Here is a 22385-nt window from a genome sequence, read left to right as displayed (position 1 = left end):
CTATATAGGGTGTTAAATTGAGTTCAATAAGTACTTAACTCGCTAAAAATGATAGATCAAATTGAATGCTTTGAACTTGTATGTTTATCTAATTTCCTCTATTTTAGCTTGCTAATAATGAGTTAAGGTGAGAACGCCTATTTTAATTTAAAAAATATTTTTTTTTATTAATTAAATATTAATTTTTATTAATATAATTGTTTTTTATTATATTTTGAAATTTTTTTATTAATTTTAGATAAACTTACTCATTAACTTATTAGTCCACCAACTCTTTCATATTTTTTTCATTTTTTTAGTCTTTAACAGATTACTCCGTTAGCCAACCAGTTCACCTTTAAACTAGATAGAGTAGAAATTTTAACTTATTTTTTAAAAGCAAGTTAGTCCGTTTTCACAATCCCTAGCACTTTGGTAGCTAAAAAAATAACTGTTCAAACAATAAAGGGGCCTTCATGGGCATTCATTTGATTGTTCTGCAATAGAGAATCAGTTAGTTGCTACAACTTTCTTTGAAGCTTTAGCTCATGATTCTTTTTACATATAAGCCTATCATAATAAATTTAGGGAGTAGTTCTTCGAGAGAGATAATATTTTCCAGTCTTGATAAAATTTCATTGTAATGAAAGATTATGCCTCTTGGTATGCACCACCTCTGATCTCACAATTATAACTAGGCAGCATAAGTAAAAACGTCAAGCTACGGGTTCACATAGCATTGTAACAAAATACAGCTTCATAATGAAAGAAACTAAATTAAAAAGAAAGGTTGCAATGCTTCAACGCTATCTCACTACATAAAGCTGTGTGTTCACACACTGAATTTTCTTGCAGCTTGACATAACTCAAGCACAAAAGGTTACAATTAGTTGCAGAACATTTGTCAAATGGCCTTAGATGAGTCGTGCAGGAAAACCGAGTAAGAGAAGCTCATAGTTATTCTATTGATTTGTAAACCTTTTTCTCTCCATTTTATATATGACTGATACGGGACAAAACGACCTCCATCAGCTTCAGAACTGAGTATACCCTTAATTTTGATTGGATTGGCGTCTCATAACCCTAAGAGCTTCTAAGAAATCTGTAACAACGCATCTACGGAATTCATTGCAGCACGTTTCTTTCTTTAATCTGCTTCAAATCCATACATAAAGATCAGCCACAAAAGTCTAAACCTAACCACAAATATAGGTTAAGAGGCCCCTGAGAACTATATCCTTTATCTTCACAAGACCCTCACAACCTGATCATATGTTGCCCATGTGTTGGATATCAAGGGGACTGATTCCTGCAGACACCAAACATGCACATAATCTTAGTATCACCAAAAAAGAGAACACAGTTTAATTGTTAAATTAAGTACTATTCCATACAGTTCAGGTTTCAAATAGTCAACTCAACTTTGTTTTGAATCTTACTATTGTGCCTACACTGAAAGCCTCCCATATAAATTTATGCAACACGTTTCACAGTTATACTACCATAATATTTGTTCTGGTTCGTCTATCAACCTTTGATCATTCTATAACTGTATTTTAGGTGTCCAACAAGCTTCCACCTCCTGTTTTGGATCTTCCACTTTATAAGTATTTCTAGTTCCATTCAGTGAGATATATGTAACTCGGAGCAATTTAGTTCACTCCAGGTTAAAAAAAGCACAATACCTCAAGAAAAAAGGCATTATATATGTAGCTTTTCGATCCATTCAACCCTTTACTCTTTCCTAATGCCATGGTTCGTTTGATTTGCAATTGAAAAGTTATTTAACATCCTTTGATGTTGCAAAACATAGCATTGAACATATTGCGTGATGAATATAATTGGGTTAGCCATAATCATGTGCATTAATCATTTATGTTAAACCACAATTTCCCTTAACTTTTCTATCAACTTGAAAACAAAATATCCATATACTCAGCTTTGAATGCACCACAACTATTTCATAAGACAGATATGAATACAAACTAGAGTATACAATTATGCATGGTCATATGGACATGAAACTTGCACAAGAACAGTTCAGTTAAAGTTAGCCGAGTGTTGACTAGCCTGTCCGAGTTCTGATGAGCTTCTGTCCAACCAGGTTCATATGCTTCAAGAAAACCCAGCTTTGCCTTATTTGGTAAATCATGGGGATGGACAAATGGAACACCAGGTGGCCAACCTATCTCCATTCGTATATTAGCACATGGGCTATCTAGGGTGTGAATGTGACTTTCACATTCCTTGAGATTACAGAACCGCAGCTTGATGCCTTTCTTATCTGCAATGTCCTGGACCCTTTCTTTCAAAACTCTCTGCGCCTCAAGCCTTAGCCTCTTGGAAGGTGGCAAAGGTTTGCTTTTAGGATTTTGCTTCCTTCTCCGGATCAAAGTCTTCATAGATCCTGTACCAGCATTTCATCGATCCAAGGACCTGCTGTTAAAAACTTTCCACTAAGGACTACACTTGAAGGCACACTAATTCAATCTCAATACAGTCAAACACATGAAATAATGAAAATTGTTCATGAAAACACCAACCAAATACATAAATTTTAACTTCAAATCTCTGAAAATCTGAAAGTGAAAAGCTAAATTTCAGCTAGAAAAATAATCTAAGCGCAAAATTTATGAATTTTTTCCATTTTCCTTATTACTTAGGAAAATAAGCATTTGCCAGAAGTGTCTGAATCTTATTTCATCTAATCATTCCTTTAAGCTAAGTGTTATCCATAAAAGTGAAAGAAGCTAACTACTACTAGGTCAAACAATAATAATATAGTTTTAAATTTATCTCACTACTCACCTTGAGCATGACTAATTTACAACATTTATCATGTATAACAACTAAGATACAGAAATAGCAATTAGCAAATTACTAAAAGTAGATTGCAATATAAATTATGTTTTAGCACAATCTCATTTGAAAAATAGGAATAGTATTCTTTTTTCCAAATTTTAATTTCATCAGAACTCTAGAAAGCTTACAGATATTGCAAATCAACATCGACATCATTCAAAATTAAGCATGTTCTTAAATGAAGTTTTGAAGAATATGAACAAGTGACCTACACAACAAAATGACAAGTCAGATTCCAAATTTAATTAGAATGCAACATACCATCATGTGTTGGTTGGAAATTGAAGCACTGGAAGCCAGGCCTATTAAAGAGATGGTCAGTTGGATGAGATCTTTGCATAAAATCATCCACTGCAACAGGAAGCTGGAACTGAGCTTCAATTCCATAACCTGCCGCTCTCATTTCTGAACAATCAAGACTGGTCATTGATTTAGGAAAAAGTTTGAAGGATAAAGAACATCGTCCATACATATTAGCCTCCATATTAATCTCAGTTTTGTGCAATGCAGGGTTTACATATCCTGCAGTCGCTTGATAGAGAGCAAGCCCAGGATAGACAACAGCCTCTTGAGGCCCCAGATCTCCATCCACAAGAATCCACCGACCTTGAAAGTCTCTGACATGTAAACCTGCCCTGTCAGACTTAACAAGTGATAGCAAGCTTTTATCGACTTGGTGATCATGGTCAGGATACATCATCAATTGTCCATCCCCTTGAGTAGTTATATTATGATGTTGAGTTCCCTGAAATGATGGCCTTGCATGACAGCAAACAGACAATACTGAAGATGAAATTTCCCTATTTCTCAGGGGAACATTATCCAGTATTTCTGAAAATGGAGAGCTGCGCAAATTCAAGTGGTAGCTAATTGCATCCAAAATATCCCTTGCTGCTTTTCCAAATAAAGCAAATATATCTAGCAAACCTGCCGGAGGGAACTCAATTGAATTATTAGGTTCTGAAGGAGTCAATCCTGGTCTATAATCATAGGTTTCTTGCCACAAATGAGAATCAGCATAATAACCAGATGTTTTGCACCACTCACGAGACTCACTAGTATGGATTATATCTGCAGTAGGATATGTTTCTTTTTGATGGAAATACAGGCGAGCAGATTCTAAACCAGATCTTAAAAGAGCCCCATCACTAGCTGGAAACTGGATGATGACAGCTGAAAACTGAGCCAGTGATTCCCACAAAATTGAAACAGATATTTTATAGGAATCAGATGGTAACCCTTCTGAAGGAACTAAATCCGAGAGCTTCACACGACCCAAAGATGGCAGGCCACTGCCTGCCATGAAATCCCACAGCCTGCCTGCTACCTTAGTCTAGACAGGTGGAACCAACCAATAACAACAGCACTAAAAACGTTATCATTCTGGGAACCAATTATAAAAAAGACCATGCAAAAGGAGAAACATTAAAATGAGTTCAAGTAATGGCAAACAAAAAATAACAGGATCTCAAATCTAGGTGGGACCTGAATGATCAATGCTTCTGCTGAACTACAAATACGAGAGACAATGATGGTTAAGAAAAGGTAAATCCAGCTTTAGAATTTTGTGGGCGCCTGCTACAAGCCATAATATTCACAGATTGGAACAGTTTTACTAAACTTGGAAGATAAATTTTTATTGACCTACTCGCACAGCACTGCAAATAAGTTGCTGAAGCGGTACTTGGATTCGTGTTATCATAGATATATGACAAGAAGTTTATCACTCGTGATTGGACTGAAAGCCGTACTGAACCCGTTTTCATTGCAAATTCCCACCCTTGTTTCTTTTTCATGGGCATTAACTGTTGTTATTTAATACTATAATATAGCACATATTTGCATATAAAAAGGCTTCATGTACCATGACTATGTATTGTATCAAACTTGAGTGAACTAGAATCGAATTAGAGTGAATTATCTTCGTCCCCTTCATGTTCCGTGAGCGTCAGTGGTGAGTGAGAAAAAAAATTAGTTTATTAATGTCCCACTTATATTAGAAAATACTATGATCAAACACACACCGTGTATGCAAACGAACTTAACTACAACAATAACTAAAAGAATATTTGGAATTGAATCAATTCCAATGAAATTGAAGATTAATCAAGCTCAAAGCTTTTGAGGAAAAAATATATTGCCAAACAATTGACAAACAAGCTTCAAAATTTACCTTGTGTCAGCCTTTTTCATTCTGCAAAGTGTGTGCTCTTCAACGTGTTCTCTTTGAAAGTGGCGATCGCAGAGAGAGAGAGAGAGCGCGCAATTTGGGAAGTAAAATTGATTAATGTTCGGACCAATTTTCAAAATGGAAACACTAAACAAAATTTGCAAGCAAAAAAGAACCCTAGAGCAGAGAGAGAGAGAGAGAGAGAGATGGTAGCAGATGTGGATATGGATCGGGTCGAAATAAAGGTCCAAGTTAAGATCGGTGGTCTCTTTTGTGTTGGGTTATTTGGATCCGAAACATACCATTTTCTTTTCTATTTTCCTTTTTTTTAAATGAGCGCAGCGTGAAATAGTGAGTCATGACTGCGTTTTAGTTTTGAATAATCAATCTTTAGTTTTGGTGGGAAACGATTACATTATTAGATGATTTTTTTTTTCCTTTGGTGCTGATTGTATTACTAATGAATTTATTACTTAAAATAATTTATGTATTTTTTACTATTTTAGGAATTTATTTTATCTATCTTCTTCAAAAATTAAGGTATATAATTTAATTTAACTTTTTGAAAAAAATTAATTCATTTTATTTTTTTTATTTTATAAGTGTTTATTCTAAATTTTGTCTAAACTGAATTTGATCAAATTGTTTTTTTACTTTCAAGAAATGTTTGTGAGATAAAGAAAAAATTGTTCATTAATTTATCATGTAAGAAATATTTAGAATTTTATTACATATTTCATTTTTTTCTCAACTATTTTTAAAATTAAATGTAAAGTATTTTGAACTTTCAGTCTTTGATTTTATTTTTTTTGCAAATTAAACTTTTAAACCGTTTATTGCAATAAAAAAAATTACACTTGAATAAAATCATAAACCTGGTAATTATTACTGAAATTAAATTGATATTTAGATGTAAATTTCAAATTGTATGTTTCTGTACCAGTTTCATTCTAATTATATTCAGATATCATATAATTACTTTGATACAATGAACAAAAATCTAGCATAAAATTATCAGTAGTTTTAAGCCAATACCAATTAGCATACAATCAAAGATCCATTTATATATAATTTGTAAAATTAATTTTTAATTAAGTGCACTTAAAAAAAAAATCAAACGAGTACTTTTAAGGGCTCTATCTCTCTTTCATCAAGTATTTTTTTTTTTCTACGATAAATTTTATTTTAAATTTAATATTAATTAAAAATTTCATTAATTTATTTTTAAATTTAAAAAGTTCTTTGTTTAATTTTATTTTATGTAATAAAATATTTACTTTTTATAGTTACAAATCTTATTTTTTTTAATTTATTAATGTATTAAATTATAAATAATCATACAATATATTTTTAGTATTTAATTTTAAAATCCTATTTAATTTAATAGTCACAATATAAAAACAATCAAACTTAATATTTTATTAAGTAAAATCATTTACATGAATCACAATTTTATTTAAAAAATAAATTTTCTAAGATATTACTTTTTATTAAATATCTTTTAACTAGATTAAAAGTTATGACAATAACTCTTTTATCATACATTAACAACTTTCTTTACACATATTCAAATTATTTTAATTAACTTTTTATTTTTTTTTATGATAAGTACTACTTTAATATTCTCATTAATACAATTATTTTTTACTTTGTCATTTTTGGTATAATCACTCGTTCATATTCATGTTTTTATTTATATAATTCTCTTTTTTTTTCTTAAACAATATGCAAGAAAAAGTATTAATTCATCAAACTTAGAACCTTTTCTAGAAATAAAATAAAACAAATTACATCTAACATATATCTTTTAAATTAAATACAATTACATAAATGTCTTAATTTTGATAAAATATAAGTCAACTTGACTTTCATTAAAAGTTTCAATAATTTTTATCCAGAATTTAATTATAATCAATTTTTAAATTGTTGCATTTTAATTCAATGACAAGACAAAAATTAATTATAAGAGATTTCTAAAGACTATAATAATTAATTTTATTGCGATACAGAAATAGATTATAATAGATTTTAATTCAGCACAAAAATCAATTATAATATACTCAAATATTTAATACAACAATTCAACATTAAAGTATAGTGATTTTTTTTTAATAATTGAAACTTTTTTTATAAATACTACATATTTATTCCATTCAAACATTTTTTTTCTTTCCAATGAATTTTAGTCCCATTAAAATACTAGTTTTTATAATTAACTATTGTATACGAGTCACTACAACTTTTGAATAAAAATCAATTTAAGTTAAATTTTCTTTTGCTTGAAAGTCAATTTTAATATACTTCTATTTCATCAAAATTTGAACATTAAAGTAAACATTTAATTTAAAAGATATCCGGATTATATAATTTATTTATTTATTATTTATGTAAAAAACCCTCAAACTTACGACATTATTATTATATGTAAAATGAATTCCAATCATCCAACCGTACATCTTTTTAAGATGTTATGAAACGAATTAGTAACTTATTTGCAAATTTAATCATCCAACCAAATTGTTTTAAACAGCTGTTTAGTAAACAATACTAAATATGCAACTGTATCTCCTCCAGTTTGTCTAAGTTCCATGAATCGTCACAATATAATTTTGTCTTAATTAGACAATCTGAATGACCTGTATAGTGGTAATCCATTCAATAATTCAACATGCTCTGCTTTGAACAATAAAAAGTGACAAACTTATGGTTGTCCAATCAAAAAATTTTCCGAGTACATCCACCCACTAGTTACATTTTCATTTGAAAATGGATAAACTGTAGTGAAATTTCATTGGAAAACTTTAAACTTGATAAAATTAATAAAAAATAAATAAAAGAATTTTTAATCAGAGATTTAGGCAGTTCGGAACTTGAAATTACGCAATGTCAGGGCCTAAAAGCAAATTAACCTACACAAATGATAAATGATAACCGAGATAAAATGAATTTTCTCGTATCATCACTGTAGCCAGATTAATAAAGCTTACCTCAGTTCTGCATTTCGTGGCAATTCCAAGAAACTTACACAACAAAATATCTACTTTTCCCGCATACGCAAATATCTAAAGAAACTAATCAATTGGATAGAAATCCACTGACTAGGAATTCCAACTGTTCCGAATACAATAAATCTGGCAAAATAACAAAAAGCTAAAAGTTGAACCCAAACGAAATTGAATAGAACGGCAAGTTTCGAAAACTATTTTTAAGTGCTAATAAGAGAATGTGTTAGAATAGACAACAATGAAAAGTAACACATATCCCCAAGCATATTACCCCTAGAACAATTCATAGTTGGTACAGAATCTTGATAAATACATCAACAGAAAGAGACAAAAGATGTACAGGAATTATCTATGGTTTGCGTGCTGGGGGTGGTGAACTGCTGCTGCTGCTGTTGCTACTGCCCCTTCCTCTCAAAGGCCTACAATTAGGGAAAAAAAATTTACTTAAGCATACAACTGGACCAAATATTACATTATCAAAGTAATATTATTGAATCAAAGCAAACACAATTGCTGGTATCGCTGACATTTATCCTTTAATGAAAATCTACAAATGCCAAAGTGTTTTCACAAGACAAGGAATTTGTCCTTGACATGTGTGCACTTGAATAATTATTTAATATCCAAAATCCAATTGCTGAAAATTTTGTTAGACGGGAAGAGAAGTTAATAAGATTTACTTATACACTGACCAATCCTATTTACATCAAACATATATATGTATCTACTTAATATTGTATTCATGTGCGACGAGTGAAGCACGGAAGCTAGGTGGAAAATTTCAAGGCTTGAACACTTTTGAGGTCAGCCACGAACCAAAACCATATCAGTGGTTTCATTTACATAATGCTATTAAGTGTCTTTTCTGAAAGGAGAACAAATCTTTCACTTTGCAAAATTTATACCGAGCATCAGCAGAAATTTGTAAAGGAATAATCTTAATCTTACTTTAGTCCGTAAATGGTTGAATTGCTATAGAAATTGAAAAAGAGAAAAAACACAGCAGCAATATGATAAGAAAAAAATTCTTCTTTCAAACATTTCACATGAATCTTCTCCGGAAAATCAAACAATGAAATTTACTAAAAAATAAAAGGAATTAAAAGATTAAACAAGAGAATATTGTACCAAATACTGCACGCATTACCTTCTTGGACTGCGACTCTTTGATCTTCTTGATACCTGTCAATGTTATGGAGGACTGAGCCATATAACATTCCAAATAAAAATAATGCCATCTATATAAATGAGAAGTCAAATACCTTGCGTGGACTTGGTGAATCAGAGTAGGATGATGACCTTCCACGTCTCACAGGAGGTCGACCTCTGTTAAGAGAATAAAACTCATGCAGTGTTTAAATATTTTTGAAGTGCAGCTTTCAGTCAAACATAATAAGAAATCTGGAAATAACACTAATAGTACTAAAACTTCTTTTGTATTTTCATGGGTGCGCACCATACAAATGTTGACACAAGTCATTGAAGTAAATTGTGAAATTTAATGCAAAATAAGCATTTCTTTGGTTCTTTCTAAGCACTAAAATTGTCAACTCTACGAAACCCCTTTTACTTCTGCCATTATTTATCAGGTAATGAAGTCATTTTCTAACACATCCAACTCTACACCCTAAATTACTAGTATTATGTATCAAGTTAAACATCTTTAGGTCAGCTATATTGACAATTTGAAAGGACATGGAAAACTACAAAAAACCATCAGGTCCTAGTATCATATTTTCACATGCCCATTAACATCTCATGCTGTTTTATTTTTACTTCTATAAGAATATTCTATTGCACAAAAGGCCAATGAATCAACAAAAGTAAGCCATAATATAGGGAACAAAAAAATACAGTAGTCTATTCAAAAATAGGTATGCACTAAAATTACCTGCGAGGTGAGAATGACCGTGAGCGTGAGCGTGGTCCCCTTCGAATGGGAGAGCGACTACGTCTACGACCAATTGGAGATCTTCTAGGAGGACTACGAGCCCGTCTAGGTGGTGAACTAAAGGAAAAGGCAAGGGCAATAAATAGAACATACAATTGATTAAAAATGTAAAGTGATAATTGCAGGAAATTTTCGGGTTATTTACCGGCGCCTTGGAGGAGGAGGAGGTGATCGTCTCCGACCTGGGCTTCCACGCATCCTTCTAGGTGAAACCCTACAAAGATTATATATAAATGAGTAGATGACTAAAGAAATTTTTAGCCAAACATGTATGCAATTGCAAGCCAACCTTGCAGGGGATCTAAGGCGTCTTGGTGGAGATGGAGAACGACCTCTTCCAGGAGACACAGGTCGCCTCCTAGGAGGGGTGTCTCCACGACGATAAGGAGAGTCTAACCGACGACGGAGAGGAGAATCTGCACGACGGCGCGGAGAGTCTGGTCGTCTTGGAGATCCAGCTCTTCGAGGCACAGGAGATCTCCTCCGTGGTGAAGGAGGAGGTTTTCTCCGAGGAGCTGGTGTTATCAATCTACAGTTTAGTACACACAAAAAGCAAGCAATACAATAAATACAAACAAAAAAATGACTGCACCAACACATTAGGTATATACATTCTCTTTGACGCTTCGGTCCATCCTTTTCAACATCCACATTAGCATTATCAGCCCTGGGGGCATCTCTTTTTGGAGCAACAGCAGAAGGCTTTGGAGGTGGTGAAACTCTTTGTCTTGGAGGTAGAGTAAATCTTGCCTTGATGACATTGCCATCTATTTGGGCCTGCATTACAAAAAATTAAGGCATGAATTTCCATATGCCAGAAAGCTTGAATGTGGAAATCAGTCCTACTCAATCACAGAAGCTTACACCATCCATGTACAATAATGCTTTTTCAGCATCCCCTCTGGTCTTGAATTGCACATATCCATATCCTTTTGGTAGATTAACCTAGAAATGAGAACAAATATATATATATATGTATGTATGTATGTATATAAATAAAAATACCGTATCGCACTAAATTCTGGTAAGGCTATGATGCCAAAGTAAATACAAACTTACAGTCCGATCCATGGCCAACTCCACACTTACAACCTCACCAAAGTTACCTGAAAAATTAAAGCATAGGGTTTACTCAAGTGTTTCCAAAAGAGGATATGTGCACCTTAAGTTATAAATGTCTCTAAAAGGTTGCTAAAAGCTCTATTTGAATTACAGATATAAGCTCCTTAAGATCACTTATGCAATAAGCCATCAAGCCAGTATAAATAACACTAATACTACTAATATTGAAGTCTCAATGACAAAAAGTAAGAGCTTACTTACTGACAAAGAAACAAATTAAAAAAGGAACGAAAAGAGAAGTTGCACTGAGCTTAATTTATGTATGCTATCACCATGAGACATTGCTTACAAAGTTATAAGACCAGACAAATTAAATGTGCATTGCCAAATAATAAGTCTTCTAATCTAACTATTTGGCAACCATGTCATGGGAACATGAGCAAAGACCTATATTATTGTATCCATGATGTAAGACAAAAATAGAAGCTAGAAAGAATTAAACATACTGAAAATTTCTTTCAAATGCCCTTCATTGACATTTCTACTGAGCTTTTCAACATGAAGAACAAGTGATTCCCGTACAGGTGAAGGTTTCCTATGTTCAGACATAAGAAATACACACATAAGCAAAAGGTGCAAATAACACAAAAAGGAATAAAGTATCACAAAGGAGTAACATATTCAATAACATAAATTGAAATGACAATTTCAAGTCTACAGATTCATATTCAAGTAATATCACAGAGGAGTGAAATCAAAATTGCAAATTTGAATCACTTTACCTTGGCGGAGGAGAAGTTCTTTTAGACGGAGGTGGAGGAGATCGACCTCGCCTAGCTGGTTCGGCAGGACTGCAGGACAAGATAATGTAGTGGTAGTATAACATCAATCTGGTCTTCAAAAACCAAACTGACCAAAAAGTGAAGGAAAAACACTTGCACATCTACCATAGCCATGTTTCCAACTTACACTACCAACTGAACATAGATGTTCGCACATTAACCACGTAATTTTTATCAATTGACCATTAATTTTTTGTACTTTAATTACACCTACTCAGCACAATTACAGCACACAACTCATGAAACACAAACAGCAAAAAAATAAATAAAAAAAAATCCAACACCATTAACATGCCAAGACAATCCGCTTCAGAAACAACAACGAAAAGAAAAACAATCAATGGACCAAAAGCTTCGGTCAGATTCCATTTCCACAAAACCCTTAATCATACCGGACCAAAATTCAGCATGAAATACAAATAAAAAAGGAGGTATCAACATCAACCAACAACTAAGATAACAACGCGCACTTCAATGCATTTATTCCAATAAAGTCAAATTAAAAAACAGAAACAAAAGTAGAACGTCGCGTTTGTTTCACGCTCCGATCGGAAAATTAACGGTACCTTTTCCGCCTCTGAGGAGGAGGGCTCCGGCTGTGGCTACGGCTGCGAGAACTGCGAGATGGAGAGGAGGAGGAGGAAGAGAAAGATCTGGAGCGCGAGGGCGAACGAGAGCGAGAGAGCGAACGAGAGCGAGAGGAGGAGCGAGAATCGGAGGGGGAAGAGGAGCGAGAGGAAGAGCCGGAGACGGAACCCGACGGTGAGCGACGAACTCGGCCAGGTTTCGCCATTGTTGCAGAGAGAGCGAATGAAACCCTCGATAAACCCTAGCTACCTCCACAAACAAAGCTAGTTCGGCAGTGAAAGGAATCCAAGATAAAACAGATCAACGCCTATCCCTTTGTTAATGCACTTCAAGAGACGGAACGGATCCGGGTCATAACCGGGTCTGTCCGAGTTTGCACGTCCCGTCTTGTTCTTTTTTTATTTTTTCTTTTCTTATTCATTAATGACGAAATTTATATAATGTTCTTTATGTTTACGGGTGTTTATCAATTAAATTTTTATTTTTATTTCAATAAAATAATTTTATTTTATATAATTACAGATTATTAAGATAAAATTTTAATTCTAATTGAAGGATTACACTTAAATAAAAATAAAATTAAAAATTTAATTTTGATGCAGTTTTAATGCAATATTTTTTATACTATTAACTAATTAAAATACATAATAAATATAATTTATATTAATTATTATAAAAATATTTTAATTAATATGATAATCTATAATTAATGACAATATAAAAATATTTATATTATTTGAATATTTAAATTCAATTTTGAAAATAATAAAAAGGGTTTTTCTAACGGAACATGTATGTAGTATTAAGCGTAAATAAGAGATTTTTTTTATATTATATATTGCATATAATATTATATTTATTCTTTGATTTTCAGAGAAAAATCAACAAAAATTGCATACAGGTTACTTACTTCAAATTTTGAATAAAAAAAAAAGTAATGGTTATTTTGTAGGACAAGGCTTTAACTGAGTTCGTGCTTTTTATAACATTTTATTATTTTTAATGACTAATATTAAGTGAGAAATGAAGCTATAGTTATAGGATACAATGGTCAGTATATTAAGATTACCATGTATTTTATATAAATTTGAGAGTGAATGCATTTTATGTAATTTACAAATAATCTCATTTTAAAGGAATATTATTAAAAAGTAATAATTTTTTACTTTAAATATTTGGTAAATTTGGGATTAGCTTTTTTGGTTTTTTATTTAGAACATGATGATATTTTTTTAATATAATGATATTCTTTACACTTGCCTAAAGCTACAGATTTTAAGCTCATTATCCCAATTGTATCATAGAGAAAACAATTCTGCTACGCATTTGAACTTTGAAATTTTTATTTTGTTTTAAGTATATAAATATCTTAATTTTTTAAACTTTTAAATTATTTTTTAAGAAGATGACACATGCATGTGTATATTTATTATTTTGATAAACTAGAATAGCACTTGTGTTTTTGCAAAAACAAAAAAAAAAAAAAAAAAAAAAAAGAGCATGCACATGCTCTAACTGAAACTATTTTAAAAAGAAAATTACTACGAAGACAATAGTGAATGTGATTGAGCACTAAAAAAACTGTTCAGTCGATTTATAGATTATCTTTTGGACAGATTTATATACAATATATAATACAAATATAAATAATGAACGAAAAAGGAAAAGCAATGTCCATTCAAAACTATCCATCATTTGCATAATAACAACTAAAATGTCCTCAATAATTGAGGGAAATAATAAAAAAAAAGAATAAGAAATTAACATGTACAGGATTTAGATAGGTTTTTATTATAATGAATTGATGATACCATCACATAAAAAAACTTTAGTTATTTTTATAAAAGTATAAATTAAGAGTAGTTTTAAAGAGAAAAGGAAAACGAAAATCATTCCTTGTACAACTCTACTACTTGGTGATGATTTGCCACTTTATAACACGAGTAATCAGCATGTGATGCTATTTCTCTTCCTCTTCATCACCCAATGAAGACCTTTGAATGTTACTTAACCAATTCCACATACAAGCTCTGAAAAAATAAAAATTATAATATATTTGCATTAAGTGCCTTGTTCATGTGTAAAAATTTGCCAATTTTATTTAGAACTTAGGTAGAATAATTTTGTAAGCCCCATTCATGTGGCTTTCTAACTTTGACTTTTAGCAAATAAAGAAAACTAAAATTCATTTACTAACAACTAAGACACTGTTAAAAAGTATGATGTAAGAGCCAAACCTAAAATAATAGTCCATTATGCAAGAGAACTATATAACTTAAGGTACCACAATAACACTAAGGTCATTGATGTAGATTCTTTCTTTAAGCCTTTTTTTTAAATTTTTTGTTGGTTTAAAAGTATCTCCTTTTTAATTACGTGGAAAGGCTTTGCAGACCAAGGAAAGGGGGAAGCCCAAAAGAAAAGCAAATTAAACTCATGGCATCAGTTCATCCCAGTATAAACAATGTTCAGTGCCATGTGATGTGATCTATCAGGTAATAGGCAAAGTCGTCTTCATATGTTTACTGAAAAAGTGACATACTTTAGGAACTGAATGGCCCTCGAAGACCACAAATTTACTTGAGCTTCTTGGACAATGTGAACACCACTCACAACATTGCTCATTGTCATAGCTGCTAAGCATAAATACAGTATCACTATCACAGTGGCCATAAACAACACATTCTGGGGTGATTAAACTTAAAACAAGTCAGTTGCTCCAGCTTATGCAAATAATCTGTTTCATTGAGGTTCCTCAGTACTAGTTGAGGCTTCAGAGCGCCTTCTCTTTGCTTCGTTATCACCCAGCTGCAGCGAAACACACAAATCTTCATCGCAGTCATTCCTCAACAAAGACAAGTTCTCTGTTGCAGCTCTGTCCTGTATGTTGTTTTTGTGCAATGGAGAACGCCCATTGAAGCTCGGTATAAACTGGTGTTCGATACTAGGACCAGCCTTGATTCCATCTTCTAATTTAAATTCAGTCTCCATAATTGATGGCTTCATGTCTTGGCTGCTTGGCACAACACCTAAGGGAATAGACTGAATTTGAAGACCAAGTGGCTCATATTTGTCTTCAGCTTTATCTTTTGGAAGTACCCCATCAGGAGTTGAGGAATCGCCAACGGTAGAGCCAATTACTGTGGCTGAGGCAGTTCTTTGTTCTTGCACTGCTACTGCATGAAACAACAACAGAAAATCAATTGTCATTTTAGTTGTTAATCTTTTCTTCCACTTACAGTAAATAATCCTTATCAATTAAAAGACTTCAAACTTGCCTCCAGATTATTCCCATGAGTTGTGTCCATATTTTCACATTATCTTCATCATAAATAAACAGTATCATAGTAATCGATCTCAAGAAAATGATTTTGTGTAGTTGATTTTAGACAAGCAAATAAAGAAACTTATTGCACCCTATTCCTTCAAGTATCAACATAATTACAGACCATCAATAGCACCAGATGTTTTTCTGGACTTCTTTTAAGCTTCATTCATTGAAGAAGCCCTTGGCATATCACAAGTAGGAATAAAGCACCCCAAAGTAAATTCCAATCCCTTATTTGAGAAAGCTAAATTTAGAAGAAAAATTAATAGATGAACCAAAAAATGATCTATTAAAAAACGAGTGACAAACCTCTAAGTCCTTCATCTGTTGTTATCAAATCAAGTTCAAGTAGATTGAGAAGACGCCCCAGATCCACCCCACTAGTCCAATTCTCAGGAGGTTGCCCAACTTTCAACTTAAGGCGGCCCCTGTTAGCAGTTCCTCCCCATATTATCCCAATTGGTTGTGGTTTCTCACCATTGTCACCTTTTAACATGATGAGACTTCCACTATCTCCTTCAAGGTCAAAAGTTTGTTGGTTCTCACCAACCACAAGAAAATCTGTTAGAAAGCATATACCTTTCTCATCGTTGTACTCCAGGGCATAAGCCAAAACAATTCCTGTAGTCAAGCCGGAGCTTCTTCCAACCTTAACTACCTGTTTCCCGATAAGGCTACTAATAGGAGCCTGTAGGTCAATAATTTTCACATCACCAATATCTCCAACCCCTCTTACTGAAGTAGTAACAGTGGACATGTCAAAGTCATCAGCAAAGGGAATGAATGCACCATCAGCTCTCACAAAAGTCTCTGCAGGAGAAACACATCAGGATGACTGATAAGTATGAGCGGGAACAAAAGCTGTAACCAACCCAATTAAATCAATCAGATTTCTAAAATTGTTACCTGGGTTTATGCCAGCAAATATGCCATACCAACGCTCATCCGTTATAAATGAAGTTGCTCTTTCTACTGCGCCAAGATAAACCCCAGGCCCCAATGTAGGGGGAAGAGGATGAAACATCTTTTGGTTTGGATAATCTAGGTCGACTGCTACATGACGATTTGTGAGAAAACCAACTTGCCGACTACCTGTTTGGCTCTTCACGATGGCACCCAAAGTTCCATATGTCTCCTGGCTAGCAACCTGGACTAAGGAATTCAGTGGTTAGAGACCAAGAGGTTCAATATATTCATTGAATAGAGAGCACTACAGGAATTCCCTACTAGAGATGCTTCTATGAACTGCATTGATCTCTCAAAATAGTAAGTGAACAGTTTTCCCATTATGAGATAGCTATTTTATGATGAAGATTGGATGACCTAGAATGTTGACATTAAGGTCACTTAAGAACACTATAGGTAGAAGATTAAAATATATAGGAAAGTTTTGCAACTATCTTCAGCAACTCAGATCAGTTGGGTGGAGGCCCAGTAATAGCTTTCATATAACAATTGATTTTACAAATTGACTTATTAGGTGGATGATGGCCAGCTGAGAATCTGATAGTTTAATTTACCACACACATTGAATTTCTACACCACAATAATGTTCCTGTTAAGAATGAGAGATATTGTTATTACGCTGCCAGCTGACAATAGATATCGAGGATCCCACTATTTCAGTCTTTAAATATCTCAAACGACAGCTTTTCACAAGACCACCACTAGATCTGTATTCTGGTTTTCCTAAATTTATAACTTATTCAGGTTAGAAAAATTTAAAATATTGAGTGATGTATACTAAAAACCCAGATTAGAAAAGATTAGGCTGAACCTTGAAAGATCATGGAAAGAAAAGATGATTTCCATAGGCCAGTGACATTCCAATAATGAGATTGTCCAAGGGTAAAACTTAGGTGTAGTTGCTTAGACGCTGTTTACCAATCAAATATGAAGTTTTACCTTAGTAATCTGCCATAACATTAAATGGAAATATTTTACAAAAAAAAAAAAAATTTAATTGGTAAACAGCACTAGCAGCACCTAAGTTTTCTCTATCCTCAAATAAAAGACATTGTGAACCAGATTTGTGGTCATTAAAAACTGGATATATGAGTGTGAACGTAAAAATGCAAATCAGGAAATCAAACATATAAACCATTGTTTAGAAGCATAGACATCAGTCTACAGGTGCTAAGAATTAAAAACATGTGGAGATAAATAAATAAATATTTAATGCTTAGAGAAGTTTTATATACTATATAGAAAATTATGAAACTTGAAATCAAAGGTATGAACTAATAGTTCATGAATCGAAAATATCATCACGATTCTATCATAGAAAGTCAAGCCCATTAACATATAAATATACAAACCCTAGCATATATAAATATATCAGTATCAACTTCTGAGAGGTGAAAGTGAGTCTTGTCAGAGGAAAACTTTAGTTGCTTTGTTGAAGTTACACCACAACCTGCAAAGTTAGACCCCACGCAAGCAAAACTTTGCTTACTAGAGTAAAATCTCCAAAGCAAATTAATATGATGCTAGATAAAATCAAAGGACAGTAGTTACATGGTAGTTTTTAAGTGGAAAGCCTAAAAAATGCTCCTTTAATCATGTCATATATGCAATATTAATTGAATGAAAAGTTAATCTTTGGTAAACTGGAAGGGTACTTCCATAGGAAACATTAAAGAGTAAAGAAACACCTGAGATCCTGAACCAATGCATGGATCACCCCCACGTAAGTCATCTACAATCTCGGTGTAGAGCTGTTCTTTTGGAACCGGCTCAGGTGCACCAAAATACGAGAATTCCACCACATCCACATCACACCACACTCCACCCGGCCCCTGATTCACAAATTAAGCATCAATTTTAACTGCACCATAAGGCACTAGAGAACAACTTAACAATTATTCATGCTATATAAATATTTCAAAACTCATATTGAATCAGGGAGGTCAAGTTGAACATCTTCACGAACCTCAAGAGCAGTAGGTAGACACTGGATTGGGCTGAGCCATTGCTTGTGAACTTTCCTGGAAACAAACACTAGAATGGCGGGAATATCTGTTAATACACCTCGCCGGATGCGAAAACCAATCGCTGTTCCAAGGCTGTAACAACGCAGAATCTTGCTGTGAAATGCCCTGATTGTCATGAGTTCAAGCAATGTGGTTGCCTGATGCCCCTTTGGCAGCCGACCAAGGGTTTCAGGTAACACCCCCTTTTGTAAATTTATAAAATAGTTTGCTCTCTCTTCAGCATCATCATTCAATCGGCTAGGCCATGAAAAATAAGCAGCACTGCTCTCACAATGCTGTCCAGCTGAAGCAAAGGGTTGAAGCGTTGGTGGACTCAGTGAAGGCAGATTAGAATGACCGCAACAGTTTCTTTCAAGATCCAAAGCAGACTCTTCTGAGGGAGTTGAACCAGAGCAACGGGCTCTCATGTTTAGCCTGGGGCGCTCCATCTTTTGATTAACCTGAAATGATTTTTGTTTAAACAAAAGGTACTAATAGAATGCAAAAACTGACAACAGAAGAGATAGCAAAGAGGATCTCCAGCTTAGTTCAAACTTCAAAAAACAATGAGAAGGGGTATCAATTCTAGGACAAAAGAACTAAATGTCGGATATTAATTAAACATATTATCTACAAAAAAAGGAGATCCCAAAGGAGAGATTCAGCACATAAACCTATACTTTTTCATTTATAAATAAAAGTAGTTTGAAAAGAAGAAGAAAGCACAGAAAAAAAACAATAAATCAAACTATCAAACTTGAAACCACTTTTAGAACAATAAATAGAAAGGCGAAGCCACAAGCAATGGTAAGGAAGATTAAAGGAAAAACCAGATTATAACAGTGTAGCAAGGAAATTCTACCACCAATGAACTAGTATAATACGTCAAATAGTGAGTAAGAAAATGAGCCATGATAATAAACTATACATGATGATTGTGTTCCATATGTATGCAATTCATACTGCTATGAATAAAACTGAACAACATACTACATAATCAGAAAACCATAAAAGAGGAACAGTTTCTACCATGAATGATTAGCAGACGCCGGAACAGATGGTTCAGAAGCAAACGATTACATCAACAAAAGGAACAACATAAGAAAACACACTCCTATACCAATCAAAAAGTCACAAAAGTTAAACCATTTAAACTCTGATAGAGGCACGATACAATAAATAAACAACAAATATTCCTCACAAGTAGAAGTCCATAGAAGTGATCAATAAAACGGAATTGGAAACTGATCCTGACATCTATTTATGTACACCTTTTAATTCTCAGATTCAAGCAAATGGAAAATTTCAAATTCAGCAATACACCATAACACCATGAACAGTAGCAATGATCCAAAGCCAAGCTAAACTTCAGGAAGCTTAGCTAGCACACTCATACTCAGAAAAAACGACAAAAAGACATGATTCAAGTTTATATTCCATCCATAAAAAAAGGATTAATTTTGTAATCCTCCTATAGACAAATCAAGGAAAAACGCATGCCCTTGCTGTATTCGTGACTTAGTTCACCAAAATTTCAACATGAGTACTCTTCAGTTCAACAATCAAACGCCATAAAGCAAAGATTTTTAAGGTTTCCACGGAACCCCAGAGGCCCAAAACATCTAAAAAACATGAGAAAAGGAGAAGCACATCCAGATACATATATATACATATGGTGAGAAAAGAAAGTAACAGTGAGACTGACCAGTTGAGGAGCAAAGTGGAAAGTGGAAGAGCCTCATTGACATACCCAGTTCAGCCAAAAGAGGATATGGAGTGAGAATCTGCAGAAAAAGTTGCAGAATTGTGGGGGTGTTTGAAGGGTGCAAAGGGTAAGTGGTGATCGCAGTTCAATCCCATGAATGCCAAAGCTGCATAGGAATGGGGTAAAAGTAAAGTAAGTTCAGTGTGTCTCTTTGTAGTGTGTTAAGTTGGGGGGTGCGCGCGTGTCTTTTTATTTTATTTTATTTTTGTGCCATAATTTTTTTTTAATAATGATGGATGTTGGATGGAAATTATTTCACCCTTCAACTAATATTTTTTATTATTAATTATTCAATTTGTGTTAACAAAAATTTACATCTGATAATTTGGTATGTAGTATTCAGTAAGAAAATAGTTGTCTTGTTTTGACTTTAATGTTTAAATTTTAAGTCAAGATTATTTTTTATAAAATTTTTAATAAATATGTATAAAAATAAGAAAATGAGTAATAAAATAATTTTTATAAATAAAAAATATTTTTTACTTTTTAAAACTTGCGTTTAATTTTGTTTTTAAATTTTTTAGATCACATGCTTTCACTAAAAATAATCTTATTTGAATTGGATAATATTATTATATTTGGCAAACCAAATTTTTAAATATTAAATATAGCTATATTTATTAAATTTTTTAATTTAAAATCATAAATTAATAAATATAAGTTGTTTATTTTATATTAATTTTTCTTTAACAAATACTTATTAAAAGTGTATCTAAATTGAGCTATGTTAAGTTGTACAAATTTTTAAAAAGATGAGGTAGTAACGTATTTTAAACAAAATAAGTTGTTATATTCAAAGAATTTACAAAGCACTTTGACATAGAAGGCAAAAAATTATTGAAATCGTATATATCTTTCATAAAAAAATAATTTTATTTAAGCTGGAAATTTTTACATAAAGCTTAGTTAGTTCTTCCAAAGAAAAAATTTAATCATATGATACATGACAAACAAATTTGTCATTTGATGATACAAATTTTCAATCGATATAAATAGTATAAGATTATTTTATTTATTATTTTTAAAATCAATCATTAAATAATAAGCATACTAATGTATTATTTCATGATCCAAGTGTAACTAAATTGATAATAACTAAATATTTAATGTTATATTTAATTAAAAAAAATTAAAATAGTTTAATATGCATTTGTCTAATAAAAATGAATAATAATTATTATACAAGTTAAATCCATTCGAAATGATTAACATAAAAAAATTATAAAATATAAGAAATAAAAAAATATATTAACGGCATATGAATTTTTTCATTAAATCATTTATGTTATTTTTCTGTTTAACTTTAAATCTAATTTTCTCGTGATTACTAATCATTTATACGAATACTATTAATACCCAATAGTCATGCAATATTAATATTATTTTCTCTAAATTAACATCTCTAATGGTCATGCAAGACATCAATTTAAAAAAGCTTAAAGAACCTATGAATTTGTTAATTTAATAACAATTAAAAGAGAAAAACTGTTTTGGTCCACTAATCCTTTGTCTTTTGTCTCGTTCTACCCTATAGATCTATTAATTAACCAAGATACGGCCGCCTGACGATATAATTAATTAGGAATAAGAGAGAAACGCAATAGGATAAAATCTAATCACGAAACGGAAATCAAATTTAGATTCAAACGTCAAAACCCCATAAATTCATGAACAATAGTTTTCATAACTCTAACTATGGACTTAGTTACTCACACAAAAAAAAAAAACTAAAACAATCATAAACAAAGTCATAATTAAAATAAATAACAAACTAGAATGAGATGAGTTCTCAGTCTTCAAGTACGATCACTCGAAGCTCCAAGTCTGCCAAGAGTATGCCAAAGATCCCGTGCAAGAGAGA

The 22385-nt window shown here is 32.5% G+C and overlaps 3 protein-coding genes across 8 annotated transcripts; all 3 read right to left on the bottom strand.

Moving 5' to 3' along the window:
• Nucleotides 1–759: 759 nt before the first annotated feature.
• Nucleotides 760–5235, bottom strand: LOC113854527. 4 transcript variants are annotated; one of them, XM_027485552.1, is made up of 4 exons: nt 5015–5235; nt 3103–4174; nt 2050–2386; nt 760–1288 (listed from the first exon to the last, which is right to left on the bottom strand). In XM_027485552.1, the coding sequence occupies exons 2-4, from the start codon at nt 4142–4144 to the stop codon at nt 1273–1275; spliced, it is 1395 nt and encodes a 464-aa protein (XP_027341353.1). In that variant the 5' UTR covers nt 4145–4174; nt 5015–5235; the 3' UTR covers nt 760–1272. The 4 variants fall into 4 exon arrangements, with proteins under 4 accessions (XP_027341353.1, XP_027341352.1, XP_027341350.1 ...); XM_027485551.1 differs by having other exon boundaries at nt 3103–4224; nt 5015–5194; XM_027485549.1 differs by having other exon boundaries at nt 3103–4207; nt 5015–5100.
• Nucleotides 5236–7951: 2716 nt separating this feature from the next.
• LOC113854529 (serine/arginine-rich splicing factor SR45) lies at nt 7952–12760 on the bottom strand. Of its 3 annotated transcripts, none has more exons than XM_027485553.1 (12): nt 12438–12760; nt 11812–11880; nt 11536–11624; nt 11027–11073; nt 10832–10912; nt 10579–10744; nt 10257–10482; nt 10113–10181; nt 9908–10024; nt 9279–9342; nt 9164–9198; nt 7952–8435 (listed from the first exon to the last, which is right to left on the bottom strand). In XM_027485553.1, the coding sequence occupies exons 1-12, from the start codon at nt 12662–12664 to the stop codon at nt 8366–8368; spliced, it is 1260 nt and encodes a 419-aa protein (XP_027341354.1). In that variant the 5' UTR covers nt 12665–12760; the 3' UTR covers nt 7952–8365. The 3 variants fall into 3 exon arrangements, with proteins under 3 accessions (XP_027341354.1, XP_027341356.1, XP_027341355.1); XM_027485555.1 differs by having other exon boundaries at nt 8198–8435; nt 9145–9198; nt 12438–12746; XM_027485554.1 differs by having other exon boundaries at nt 8198–8435; nt 10591–10744; nt 12438–12720.
• A 2119-nt stretch (nt 12761–14879) lies between these two features.
• LOC113854737 (protein NARROW LEAF 1) lies at nt 14880–20647 on the bottom strand. Its single transcript, XM_027485925.1, has 6 exons — nt 20465–20647; nt 18720–19220; nt 18442–18585; nt 16694–16934; nt 16097–16597; nt 14880–15635 (listed from the first exon to the last, which is right to left on the bottom strand). The coding sequence occupies exons 2-6, from the start codon at nt 19206–19208 to the stop codon at nt 15202–15204; spliced, it is 1809 nt and encodes a 602-aa protein (XP_027341726.1). The 5' UTR covers nt 19209–19220; nt 20465–20647; the 3' UTR covers nt 14880–15201.
• Nucleotides 20648–22385: the final 1738 nt, after the last annotated feature.

Source organism: Abrus precatorius, unplaced genomic scaffold (assembly GCF_003935025.1).
Source record: "Abrus precatorius isolate BTA unplaced genomic scaffold, Abrus_2018 Scaffold11, whole genome shotgun sequence".
Classification (NCBI taxonomy): Eukaryota; Viridiplantae; Streptophyta; class Magnoliopsida; order Fabales; family Fabaceae; genus Abrus; species Abrus precatorius.
The sequence above is the reverse complement of the archived record's forward strand: the minus strand, read 5'-3'. Positions and strand labels throughout refer to the sequence as shown.